At 42.5% G+C, this 13,970-nt stretch overlaps 1 protein-coding gene across 1 annotated transcript in view; it reads left to right on the top strand.

Annotated features, from left to right (window-relative positions):
• Positions 1-13,970, top strand: part of LOC149305054 (CUB and sushi domain-containing protein 2-like) — a 460,431-nt gene that overhangs the window by 85,722 nt on the left and 360,739 nt on the right. The window contains exon 3 of the mRNA XM_089478213.1: positions 6,546-6,658. Coding sequence (XP_089334339.1) covers positions 6,546-6,658 — 113 coding nt within the window. The remainder of the gene's footprint in view (positions 1-6,545; positions 6,659-13,970) is intronic.

Here is a 13,970-nt window from a genome sequence, read left to right as displayed (position 1 = left end):
ATGACATAGGGCTGGGAGATGGGGTTAAGGACAAGGGCAGAAGAGAGCATGCAAGACCCGCAACATCCTAGTTGCCCTATAGAAGAGACATATGAGAGGGAGTGCTCCCAAACCAGTATCTATGCACTTCCTTTCATTAACACGATTGTGGAGAGAATGGAGGCCATGTGATAAAGTCCAGAGATGCACTGCACCTAGTCCCCAGATGAATCTGAAATGGGGAGCCAAGATCTCCTGGAAACTCAACCCATAAGGCCTCATTCAGAAACACCTGAAACAACATTTCCCATGCTGGACTGGAGCAGTCCTTTCCCTCCAGAGACCTCCAACTCCCCAGTTCCTGCTTAGCAGTCCAAGTGACACAGCAACTGGAAGCAGGTGGAATGGCAATAAAATAGTTCAATTTAGGGCCAGACCCAAGACTTTTCAAGGAACAGTTCCAGGACTTTCCCTTTCAACATCCACCATTCCTTTTCTGGTGGAAGATGGACGATCTTGAGAAAGGCAGTCAGGATCACAGAATATATAAGTAGGGATAGACAACTGTTGTCCTCCAGATCTTGTTGGATTGCACCTTCCATGATTCTTCTCCATTGTCTATGTACAGATGGGAATTTGAGTCCAAGAAACATCTATAGTTGCTCCCCGGCCCCATGTAAACAGTCATAGAGTTGAGGCTCTGCCAGAATAAGCTCTCAGTGATCTATCCATGGTCCTGAAAGCTCTTTTTTTCACTGCCCTTCTTTAAGGGCTTGGGATCTGGCTTGAAGATTTGTCCTTTGGCATCTGGGTCACAAATTGAATTCTCTCTACTCTGTTGATACCTCTTAAACTCTTCTCCTAAGACAGCGATTCCCAAACTTTGGTCCTCCAAGTGTTTTGGACTTAATCTCCCAGAAGCCCCAGACAGGAAAACATCCTGTCCAAAACATCTGGAGGACCAAACTTTGGGAACCATGATGACTTGAATGCTGACTGTACTACTTCTTCCATGGCCTGTGCATCTCTGAGATGTGGCAGATAGCTGATGAGTCCTATTAATCTGTCATGGTATCAAAAGGATTAAGGCATCTTAATGGATCGATTCATCAATCCAGAGTGAAAGCAAATCACCACTCGGTTTAAATGATAAGTAGGAATGTGCCCTAGGTCTACGTTACAGAAACTCCAGTTTGAGATCTCTGCTGCCTTACATTTCCACAAATGGCTGGCCGTGTGCTTCTTACCAGCAGCCCTTCATTAGTGTGTGTCTGTTTGTGTGTGGGGGAGTCAGCATAGTTCTCAGTGAAAAATAACAAGCTCGAAGGCTGGTTGTATTTTTTTTCCACTGCAAAGCCAGTTGCAACTGGAGACGATCGTCCTCCAGATTGTCAGATTGTTTGCTGAGTGTGTGTGGCTGTCAACATGTTTTCCCCTGTAGCATGACAGTTTTGCTACTATGGAACTCATTTCTCCCCCTTCTAGTGTTCATGGCTTTTCTGGAAACTGCAGGGGCGTGCCTGTGTGAATTTTTAGCAAGTGAAGGAGATGGTGTCTGTCTGAAAAATTTCCCCAGTAACCTCTGTCCTAATATAAGGAGTGGAAGATGTGACCACATTTCATGCCTCACTGCATTGATGTTTTCGGTATCATTAGTGTGATATGGATTGTGGCTTTACACTATCTCTCAATCATATTTCTAATTTGATAGTCAGAACTGGGCTGTGACACAGAATGACACAGAAAGCTTTGATGGAAACTTTGGAAGAGGTTAAATGGTGGCAACGTCTTTAGCATTGGAAGCTCATGAGCACTTTGGCACAGAAGAGACCTTGTTACATTTCAACCAACTTCGATTAAGTATGAGTGGGACATGTATCTCTTTTCTTCCCTTCAGAAGCTCAGAAGGAGAATAATGGTGCACAGACTATGAAATCAGGCTATGGTACATTTGTAGAGCGGTGTGTGCATCTAGATGTAAAACGTACTCATTCTGGTTTTGGGTACTATTGTTCACGTTTCATATCATTGATTTACCTTGTAATGGACCTATTATAATCTCTGACAGGGCGGGTATATATCTAGGAGAAAGGTATGTCGATGAGAATGTATGACAAAAGCTTAGAAATCTTAAGATTATTTAAATACTGGGCAGTTCATAGAAGGAATGTCCTCTGATTCACAAGCATGATCTGTTTTCCATATCTTTGTGAAGAATGCTGGCAAATTTGGCTCTCCAGAATGGGAGGATTTTGGATGTATAGGAGATTGCAAATGGTTCCTGTGGGAGGGATGAACATTTAGAGCAAGCATGCAAGGGACAAGAGATGTAAATGAGCTTCTGTGACCTGTCCTATGCAGGAACCCATCAAGTAAGGCAGATGGCTTCTCAACGCTTTAGAGATCACTTCAGAAGATATAATTTGCCCTAGCATAAACTGATGCCTTGAAACTCAAGATACCCTGTCCTAGGCTGCATGTGTGTTTTTGCATGAATGTGAGGATGGATGGCAAGGCCCTAAAGCTGAGCACTTCTTCACTGAGACTCTTCACATGATACCTTCCTTGTGTGGCTGGGCAGATGTTGCAACATGGGTGGAACTTGGCCCCTTCTCTGGGGGAAGGCATCTGTGAGGGATGTTCTCAAGATCTTCAGGAAGATGACCATCAGCCTCTGGTTCTTCTCCTCTTATGCTAGTAGTATAGCCATAAGGACTCAACCTGCCCATAAGTTCCCCATCTCCAAGCCCTTGCAGCTATCAGTCATACCTCTGGTGGGCAGGTATCAATCTATTCATTCACCATGTCTTCCAGAAGGACACTCTAAAGGGAATATGTCTCACAGATAAGGAAATGGTAGTGGTTCACCAGTAGTGCTATGACCTGCTGAGCTCTGTCATTCTATACATAGAACTATCTTTTTCCCTCCACATGCACACAAAAGTCTTGAAACATGAAAAATCTCATGGCTGTTGGAAATGTTCTTATTGTAGTGCCTTCATACTCTGAGAGGCCCTTTGTTGTTAAGTGTGAGAAACACTGTGAGCATGCTTTGCATTCCTAATCTGTACACATTTCTCTAATGCGCACATGGAATTGTGTCATTCCCGCCTCCATAATTCACGGCAACCTTGGAAACATACAGATTTCTGAGGCAAAGCATTGCCAGCCTTGTATGAAATGGGTGTTTCCACAAGACATGTAAACCCACAAGGTTTATTTTCTGCACCTATGCAGAGAAGCCTTCCGAGGCCATTTCACGTTCTTCCAACCTGTTGCCGTCACAGATGCTTTTTTAATGCCTACATGTGGCAAGCAGATGCCATCAAAAGCACTGGTTTGTTTTACAAAACGCAGCTAATAATGTGTATTTGTTTGGGCTCCTATTTCTGGCAGCTGTTGTTGGGAGGGAGGGAACTGCCCCACACTTGGTGGAAGGGGTCGTAAAAACGCAGCTTAAATTATTGTATTTAAACAATGTAAAAAAATTACGGCACAGTTAATGGCTCTCAAGATTTCCTCTTAAAAGCCACTGAGGCATGGAGTGTCTGATCTCTTTGTTCAGGCAGCAGTCCCTTGGCACATTGTTTGCAGGATTCTGATGGAATTTCAAAAGAGCATACTTCTACTAGATAGGCTTATTATTGTTATTTTTCTTCAGGAGAAAAGTGTGGAGGCTCCCGAATCAAGTTGTAAATCAGCCAGAGCTTATCTGTGGAGTTTATCACATGGGAGGAATTTCTCTTAATTTCAAATGAAAAGAAGGTGCGGCCAGAACGCATTCACATGAATTTGCTAGTTCAGCGAATTTACGTGAATACGAATTGCATTCCAACTGACTTCCCATTGCCTGAAAATAGCTTGCCGTTGCCCGAAATTGCATGTGATCACCTCTCACGCAATAACCTGAAACCCCATGATTGCATTCGGATTGACTTCCCATTGCCTGAAATTGCTTGTGGTAGTCTATCACGCAATAACGTTAAACCCCATGATTGCGTTCGGATTGCCATTGGATTACACTTCAAAGTTTCCTTGTCTGATAACATCCTGTGTTTAATAACCTGGCTTAAATGATAGCCCATATCTCCCCATATGAGCTTGCCATGAATGTTGTGAGATCCTCAGGAGAGCCCTGGTTTCCAGTTCCACCACCTTTACAGTTATGGTTGGTGGGACCATGAGATGGAGCCATCTCAATGTTGCCTATTATTATTATTATTATTATTATTATTATTATTATTATTATTATTGTTATTGTTATTTATAGCCCGCCCAATCACTGAAAATCTGGGCGGGTTACAATGGTAAAAGTACAATAATAATAATAATAATTTATTTTTATCCTGCCTCTCCTATGAGATTGAGGCGGCATTGCAACACTAAAAAGCCATACCATACCTTAAAATAAATCTCACTATCCCCACCTCCGTTAAAATAGATCAACACAAAAATTCAACAATATAATAAAATACAATTAAACTCACTTAAAACAATCAGAGATAAGAAGCAAGACAACTTGGGGTGGTCACTAGAGTAGTCCATATCATAGTTCCTCATTGTCTTGAGAATGAGAGAATTCCCAACAAGAACGAGGGGAAAACCTATGAATGCTCTATATAATCCCTAGTTTTGGGGTCGAAGAAATGTGCGTCTGAAGTGGATGGAAGCAGAGGGAAAGCAAGACTGAGAGCAAGAGCGTTTGCCTTCCCACTTTAAATTAAAATCCACCTTTAAAGCTATTTTATAAATTGCCTCAGCCAGGTGAGAGGCAGCCGGATTAGAAGATAAAACTGTAATTGTTCGTCAGAAATGTACATTAGCTATTTCTAAGCTATGTCAATAGAACAGCTGGGAATTAATACCTGGGATCTCATAATGCCAGTTCAGAAATTATTGTTGAACAAACCTGTGTTAATAAAATTAACAATTGCCATCTAGCTCGGGAAGAAAAGTCATTCACAGGGGGAATATAGGTGTGTTGCAAAATGTCACTATTATCTTTAATTCACATATTAAATTGGCCTTTGTCAAGCCTTTCAAGCCAACCCATTGAGCTGCTCTGTTGGCAAAGGAGCAATAAACAAGAGTTACTGTGTAAATCGTTCCTGTGACTGTATTTTAGGAATGCAGGCATATCCTAGGAGCCTTTTTTTTCTTGCATCGAGTCGCTAGAGTAGAACCACAGAACATCCACAGATCATTTTGGAATGAAAGTATTCAGTTCATGGTTGCTTAAGGAGTTTCAAAAGTGTAACCATTTCACATGGCCTAAATACCCCGAGAGCACCAGATCCCATTTGATCTTGGAAGCTAAGCAGGGCCAGCCCTGTTTGGCACTGTGATGGGAGCTTGCCAGCAAATACCAGATGCTGTAGGTTATGTTTCAGAGCCAGCAAATGGCAAAGCACTCTGAGTACCCCTTGCCGAAGAAGCCCCCATGAAATCCATGGGGTCATGTTGACTCAACAGGTGACTTGAAGGCAGTTGCACATAACCATTTCAGTGACCTAAAGCCTATTGCCAGTTTGGATTGGAACTCAGCCCCTGAATCAGTTGGATGTACTTATATGTTGAATCAATAGTCAGCAATTGATTCTACAGGTCACCTGGACTCCAAGGTTGGGAGGAAGGTGGAAAATAAGTAAAGGGATATGTCTACCTTAACTGGGAGTAAGCAAAAGGATTCCAGTCGCGCATTACTGGAATCTAAAGTTGAGCCAGTGTCCAGTCTAGTACAGTTTACATACCCAGAATCTGCATCATTCTTGGGTGGCTATGATTTGGAGCTTTTCTCGTCAAATCCATTCCTTGTAAGTCCAAATAGGGGCTTTGTTCCCACTACCTTTTAAACCAGATCGCAATTCTTTTCGAACTGTTTCAATCGACCCTGATTCCCACTTAATCCAAATTGCTGAAGTGATTCCCAAAGGGGGTCCCATGCGCTAGACCCATCTAACCCACATCTTTTTGACGCTGATTTTTTTCTGCTTCTTTTTCAATAAATCGAATCTGCGCAAGTGTGAACCACATGCGGATAGGAATCGATTTGAATTTGCCCTTCATCCGGCTGAAGCAGGTCCATTTTGAATCGATTCATGCCTGAATGTGAACCACAAGTGGATTATTTTAGAGGGAAAAAATGCGATCAGGGCAAATGTAGTGGGAACCACGCCCGCTGTTGAATCGATCCATCGATTCAGATCGCATACCGATTTATCTGTAAGTGGGAATGGGGCCATGAACTGACAAGACTTGCACCTCTCCAATTTAACATGTGGGTAGGAACTGTGACTCACTGGTTTCACATTTCCCAAATGTCCTATAGCAGTTTTCATCTTGCAACCCCCATGAGGAATGTGTTTAGTACTACATGATTGGTGAGAAAATCCATTTCTAAACATGTATTTAAAATGTGGTAAATTTTCCAGCCAGTGGCCATGCTGGCTGGGAGTTGTATTCCAGATCAGAACAAGCGTCCCCTTTGGTGTGACAAAAGAAGTCCTCTGTCTTCACTGTTGAAATGGGGTTGCTTAACATGACTCTTTCCACTGTGTTTCTTCCAGGTTAACGGGTTTCCAGCTGCCTCCTCCCATTGTGAGTACTGGGGTGGTGCTGTCCTTGTGGCTTGTCAGCGATTATGCCGTCAGTGCGCAAGGATTTCAGGCAAACTACGAAGGTAGGCCCACCTTTGGTGAAATGAAAGCTTTATGATGGACAGTCTATGCGGGGAATCCAAACTCCACTGACTTTTACGAAGATCCCCAGATTTGGAGACATGTTCTGAGAAACTATATCATATGGGATGGAGCTGTTGTAATGCCCCCTGCTGCTCCATCCTTACTAGTGATGCCTGAGTGTGAAAAAGAGTTGAAAAGATAGGCACGCTCAGCCGTTTATTGACTGGGGAGGAGTGAGACTCACTTCGGTAGCATCTGTCTACACATTGGCAGGTGCGATGGAGCGGCAGGTATTCCCTTTTGGATCTCCAGTGAGTACTCTCTTGGGTATTAGAGTACTTAAATATTCCAGTGAGGACCTCTATTTCCTCCTGACCACAGCCAGATGCTTACTGGAGATCCAACTCTCCTCCTCCCAGCCACCAAATGGCCAAGAGAGTGTTTGCCTGACCTTTGCAGGAGGACTCCTTTGGCCATTTAGTAGCTGGAAGGAAGAGAGTTGGATGTCTAGGAAGCATCTGGCTGCAGTCAGGGTGAAGCAAAGGATAATAGGCTGGAGAAAACCCAGGTTTGTGGAAGGTATAGCCCCTCTCCCCAAAGTAACTTTACTAGGCCTTGTCCCCCATAGCTGCCTATTGGATGCTGAAGATGAGCCTGAAACTGGCTGCTTACACCAGCAAATGTGTTTTGCATTGGCTAAACTGCCAAATTATATGTTTCTCGAGAAGAATAACAAAAGAACAAAAGTATATGTGGGAGACTGGATCCTCTTTCTTGAGTGCTGCAATAAGCACAAGATAGCGGGATTCGAGATGTAATAAAAGTGTCAATTTTGCAGTACTTTGTGGGTTGTTTTTTTTAAATGTAACGATGTATGAAAGTGTCAGTTTTTTAATGTTTTTATTTCATTTTTGGAAAAATCTACAATCTATAAGCCTTCATTCTTAAAGTGTGGATATTAGGTTGATTGATGTTTGTGAAAGCTTAGCCTGTGTTCTTTTTATTTTCTTGCCCCAATTGCTATTAAGAAAATACTTGATTTAAAATAAACTGTGATTGTATTGACTCTTTGGTGGGCGAACGTAGCATTGTTCGGTTCCTGGCTGATGACTAAGGAGTGGACTGGAAATAAAGTGTCGTGTTTGGTTGCATCAGTTAGTTGTTGTCCCACTTTTCCTCCGGATTGTTACAAGTTACCTCCATCTGGTGGTCAATGTGTTGCAACACTAGATTTGGAAAGAGGTGCAATTGACCAGAAATAGTTCGTGTGTGATAAAAGAGACAACACATCTTGTCTTCCATTCCCAACAGGTACATGTTAGTAGGTTTCCTCACAATTAAAATACTTCACCAGTGTGATCCTTGGCAACTTCTGAGCAAAACTTAACATGATTTATGGCTTGGAACTTTAGACAGGATATAATGCAATAAGTAAATATCAAATGCTGAATTTCTTTGAGCGACAGTGTTGGGAGATAGTATTCGTGGAGGCATCCCTTAGCCACACATCTTCTTGAGCAAAAATATACATGTTAATACACATTTAAAGATGATTTTTGGAAAAAGGGAAAGTGGATAAATGTGAGAGCAGGTGGGAATTATGAGTAAAACCATGAATTGTGATTGAAAATAGATAAAATCATCCATGTCCCCTTGGTGTCCAACTCCCTCCAGTGCCGCCCACCAGCTTTCCAAATTATGGGCCATTGTGAAGCCAACATTATTAGCACTTATACAATATGTGGAAATGGTGCTAAAGGAATCTATATGGCTATTTTGCAGTCAATCATTTGGAGCTGATGCAATTTCCCCAGAAAGGCTAAAAATGGCAGCCTTCCGTCGAATTCTCTGCTGTACCATGGTAAAACACTTAGCCCAGCGTGGGATGTTGGCGCATGCTGTGAGTTTTCCATCAGCCCAAGAGCGTCCTTACTAGGGCTGGTTTGCTGGTCAATTGAGCAGCCAGATTGGCGCTTATTTCTTGACGGTGGTCAAATATTTTAAGAGTGGCACTGTATATTTTTCTTCCATGGTTTCATTTTTCTGTCTGCAAACAAAGGCCACAATGGGGGTCTGCTTGCCCCTAAGCTCAGCCTGGAAATGTCACTGAGATTGTTTGAGTTCACTTGAATGAGATTAGTAAATCTACTTTTTAAAAAAGGAGGACTGCTGTTTCCACAAACCCTATGCCAAAGTGGCCAATGGCTTTTTGACAGCTAGGAGCCACTGGAGATCCTACCAGTTATGAATGCTGCTGCTGGTATATGCTTCTGTGTTGGCCCTAAATTTATGGTGACTGTGTCATAGGTTTTCTTGGTGAGGTTTATTCAGAGGAGGTTTGCCATTGCATTTCTCTAAGTTTGAGAACGTATGACCCAAGGTCACACTGTGGGTTTTCCATTGATGAATGAGGATCCAAACCCTGGTGCCTCTGAGTCCTTCTCCAACACTCCCCCAAACTGTATCATACTGACTCTTGCAGAAGGGAAAAATACTACTACTACTACTACCACTACTACAGTGCACCCCTTTTTTATGCGTGGGATCTGTTCCGCACCCCCCCACAGGAAAAAGCGTGTATACTCGAGCCCCATTGAAAGTAATGGGGCTTGTGCATGTGGCGGCGGCGTGGCGGCACACGCGTGCCACAGGCATGCACCCCATTAATCTAAATGGGATGTGCCACCCCTTGTGCCCTGCACTCTCTCATGTGGCTTTCAGCATAGTGCGTTCACGTATGACGTGGGCACACTGTACTACTAATAGTGGCTAATAGGTAATAGGTCTGCAGCATTGACTACCATTGCTTCTGGAAACCTCCAGGTATGGAAATTTCTCATTAGAACTAGGCACTGGGCGTGCATGCCTTGAAAATAAGCATTGCTGGAGGTTTTCAGAAGCACTGATACATGATTTTGAGAAAATATTTGTTCACTAGAGGGGTTTTGAAGGGGGGCAGGTCAGCAAAAACAGCCTTGGGCCCCATGGTTTTGTTGTATGAATTAAGCTTGAGATACTTTGCATGCACCATCTTGCTTTAAATTTCCATATAAATGGTCAGAATCTTGTTGGTGACTTAAATGTGCTGACTTTCCCCAGCGGAAGTAGATGGTCATTTTTAACTGCTGCAGAATTGCCACACTAATTTTAAGGCTGTGGAAGTTGGAGCATCCATTGGTGGTGCCGTTGTGAATGGACGGACATGGTGCTTTGCACATTTGCTTGCTTATTCAGCTGTGCAACCTTGCAGTTCACTAACCAGTCACATTGTGAAACCACCATGTAATTCCAGGAACAGAAAATTATAGGGTCTTGCATACCTTCCAACTACCTTGATTTGCCAGAGCAGTCCCAACTATTTCATCTACTTTCAAAATGTATCAGTTTCTCTCTCTTCTTCCCACTTCCCCATTTGTCCTCAGTTTACTCTAGTTGTTGCAAACTGAGATAAATCATCTATACTCTTGAAGGAAAGGGAAGACAGGAGGAGGTAGAATAGTAGATTCAGGCAAAAACAAACTGCTGCAGCCTCTCCGAGCATGTATGTGTACTCTTCTTCATTCATGACTTTTGTCATTTTGACCACACTCTGATGTGCCCAACTTGTTATCTGTGAAATGTTGGAAATGATGGATCTTGGCCTATGTTTTGTAATTTCTATTAGAAAATAGATCTCCCATCAGATAAGGTTTTTTTGCAGAGTGAGTTCCTTGGAGGTATTACACTGTTGCATTGGGTCCAATCTGAAAATCCTAGATCATCTTGATTTTTACTTTGGTTCCACTAAGAATCTCCCCCTTTCCCCCTCCTATCTTCTAACCATGTTCACTGTGTACACCAAGCAGGAAAACTCATCCCTGTAGATCTCGCCTGACCATCTGTTTCCCTAGTTGCACAGAGTTACTGTTTAATATCAAACAAAATTAGAGCCAAAGTTGGTCAAGCCTGATATTTTTGTCCAGCAAATGGAATGAGATTCTCTGCTTCAGAAATTGCTAGTTAGGTTTCAGATCACCCCCGAAAAAAATCGTGTGCGTGCTAAAACATTTTGGGCTTTCTCTGTAATAAAGCAGTTATCTATTGAGCACGTTGAAATATATCCCCAGTTTTCCCTATGGATTCCATTGGGTTTTGTCTCTTCTAACTACCCTGAAGGCCTGAATACCTTAAAAGCATCAAATCCTATCTGACCTTGGAAGCTAAATAGGGTCATGTCTGATGCAGACGGTCAAGGGATAACAGGGGCTGTCGGCTGTATTTCAGAGGGAAGCAATGGCAAACCACACCAGAGTATTGCTTGCCTAAGAAAACAATATTAAATTACCTGGATTGCCATAAGTCAACAGGGCAACTTGAAGTCACAGAGAGAGAGATGTGGAAAGGTGAATGCATTCTGCCTGAAGATTTAGCTTCTTTAAAATGGATTGTGGTACTGTTAAGTGTCGGTTTGCAAGTGTGGTAAGAATCCAAACGTTTGGGAATTCGTGCTAAAAGACGTCCGCAAGTGCTATAGCTTTGCTGGAACCTTTTCCTAAGGATTGCATATGCTAGTCTCATAGATACAATGTGAAATTAATTACAATCACCGCTATGGCATACCTGATGAATATACAGCAAGGTGACATTTAAAATAAATTGAGCGAGCGTTTTTCCGTAAGTGGGAAATCAGTATGAATTCCACGCCACATCCTAGTTAATACCAATAACAGTTCATCATGAGTGGAGGGTGGAGGGCTGGGTTTTTATTTTTAATAAGAGGATATTAATATTGCGTGCATGACAGAATTGCATTATAACTTATAAATCACTGCCTTTGGGGTGTCTTGTTTTTAGTGCGGTAGGGATCGGGGGGGGGGGGAAGCTTAGCGGATGTCAATGCAATGCCGGGAAGGTTTGCTCTTTATCACAAGCAAATAAAAGTTCTTTAAAATAACAAGCATAAAACTTCAATAACATTTCAAAGGACTTTTTCACATGGAGGAATGTATCACCGTCTCAAAAAGAGAAGAAAAAGCGGGCAATCTGAAAATGCAAGAAATTATGTTGTAGTTTATCACACACACACATGAACACAGCATCCATCCGAAAGAGAAAGCAGGGTGAATGCAAATGAAATCATCACACAAGTACGTACCCATCGGCTTCTTGATTTCGTATTAATGTGTTTGCACATGCGCAAAGAGGACAGGATCCCATGGCTGACAGTAATCCCAAATGGAGATGCATTTCATACTAATGCAAATGGGAATTGACTGCGAATTCGCAGTGGGAAAGGATTTATAAATTTGATATTTTTCTGAAATCAGCTATTCCTGGGATGTCTTGTGATTGCAAATCTTTTGCGAAATTACTTGAAATACCTTGGATGACCCCGGATTAAGCTTTGGTTAACCTTCCAATTTTCCCCATGTGATAAAGTCCAAAGAGTTTTGAATCCTGATTCCTGATTGAATGTTTGAAAGCCGACAATGGGGGAGAAAAAAAGCCATCATCTATCCAAAACTTTGAGAATTCATACTGCAGGACTTCAGCGAGTGTATTTTTAGGTAGTCCATCACAGGCATCAGATATTGTCTAATCTTAGAAGCCAAACACTGTTGTCTGGTGGTCTGGGTTTTGGAAGGTTGTTGGCGAGAAGGTGGCCCATAAATAAATTCGTAGGGAAGTTGTACCTTTTGACATGTTGATTTAACCTATCCGTCATGCTCTTTGATAAACTTGGAGACCAAAGGGATTGGACCTGACTAATACTTGGATGGGAGATTGCCAAGAAATGTTGAACATTTTGGGATTTTTTTTATATATATTGAATCTGAATATTTTTGGGGTATTATTTCCATTTGTGGGGGCAGTGTGGGGATTTGTGATGCTAGTCCACAAAAAATACCTACACAGCCTTTGATGTAAGGGGAGGTTTTCTGACCACCCCATCTCCATTTTTAGTCTTTTGCAACTTGTGCCTCTAACTTTATTAGACTGTGGGTGGAAGGAAACTGGTTGTTACTGCTTTGATTGATCAGGTTTGACATTTACTGGTTGCCATTAGAAAATAGAAGGTGAAGGACAAGCAAAAGAGAGACTGCATTTTAGGAGTTTGTAAAGGTAGTCCTAAAGGGCATAGGGATGAATTTTACATTTCCTTTGTTTAATCCTGCCTGATATATACAGCAAATAAATGGGGGGGGGGTCTTGTGTGAGCTGCTTGCCCTTCTGGATCTTCTCAATTTAAATGTTAATAAGTTTGTTATCAGGAGAGGGGAGGTGGCATAGCTCAGGTGTGCATGGCATTACGCGGGACTTGGCCAGCTCCAGTTGTTCCGCCAATCTGAAGGCATGGAGATCGGTTCTTGTCATGGATGACTTTGGGAGGTTTGGCATCTGTGCATTTTGAAATGGCAGGGCTCTTCAATTGTTCATTTTGCTTCCTTGTCCTTTCTCTGCCTTCAAGTTGCCTGTCAACTTATGGCGACCCCATGAATTTCATAGAGTTTTCTTAGGCCTCTATTTATTTATTTCATTTCCTTTGTATGCCTCCTTTCTCCCAGAATGGGCTCTATCCTTATTTATGAATGAAAATATGTGCACCCAACCATATATCTAGGAGCCAGTGTGGCATAGTGATTTGATCATTGGGCTACAACTCTGGAGACCAGGGTTCAATTCCCTGTTTGGCCACGAAACCCACTGGGTGACTTTGGGCAAGTTGCACGTTCTCAGCCTATGAGGAAGGCAATGGCAAACCTCCCCTGAACAAATCTTGCCAAGAAAACCCCTGACAGGGTTGCCTTAGGGTCTCCATAAGTTTGAAATAACTTGAAGGCACACAGTAACAACAACAAACCCTGATGCTCTGCAACCCCCAATACTCGCTTATTGCCTTGAGTTGTGGTGGAGTACACTTTTCCGACACGTTGTTGCTTTGTTATTATAAAAGGGATGACAATCAAATGACCCTACAGATGCTGTTCAGCCACAAATCACAACAGTGGGACATGGAACTGCACTCCAGCAACATCTGGATGATCCACATGATGCTCACCGCCACTCCATTTTGAAACATTTCTTTTGTTTTTCTTTGCCATCAAGTCAGCTTCAACTTATGATGACCCTATGAACGAGAGATCCCCCAGAGCCCTAGTAGTCAGCTGCACTTTTCTTGCCTTGCAAAATCAGGGCAGATGTAGCATCCTTGAATGCATCAATTCCCTTGTGGTATGGTCTGCCTCTTTTCCTATAGCCTTTCACTTTGCTGAGTATGCAAAGGGATCTTGTAGCACATTTGAGACTAACTAACCGAGCAACAGAAGTTGT

Source organism: Sceloporus occidentalis, unplaced genomic scaffold, assembly GCF_023333645.1.
Source record: "Sceloporus occidentalis isolate IW3139 unplaced genomic scaffold, rSceOcc1.0.p SCAF_13, whole genome shotgun sequence".
Taxonomy (NCBI): Eukaryota; Metazoa; Chordata; class Lepidosauria; order Squamata; family Phrynosomatidae; genus Sceloporus; species Sceloporus occidentalis.
The sequence above is the reverse complement of the archived record's forward strand: the minus strand, read 5'-3'. Positions and strand labels throughout refer to the sequence as shown.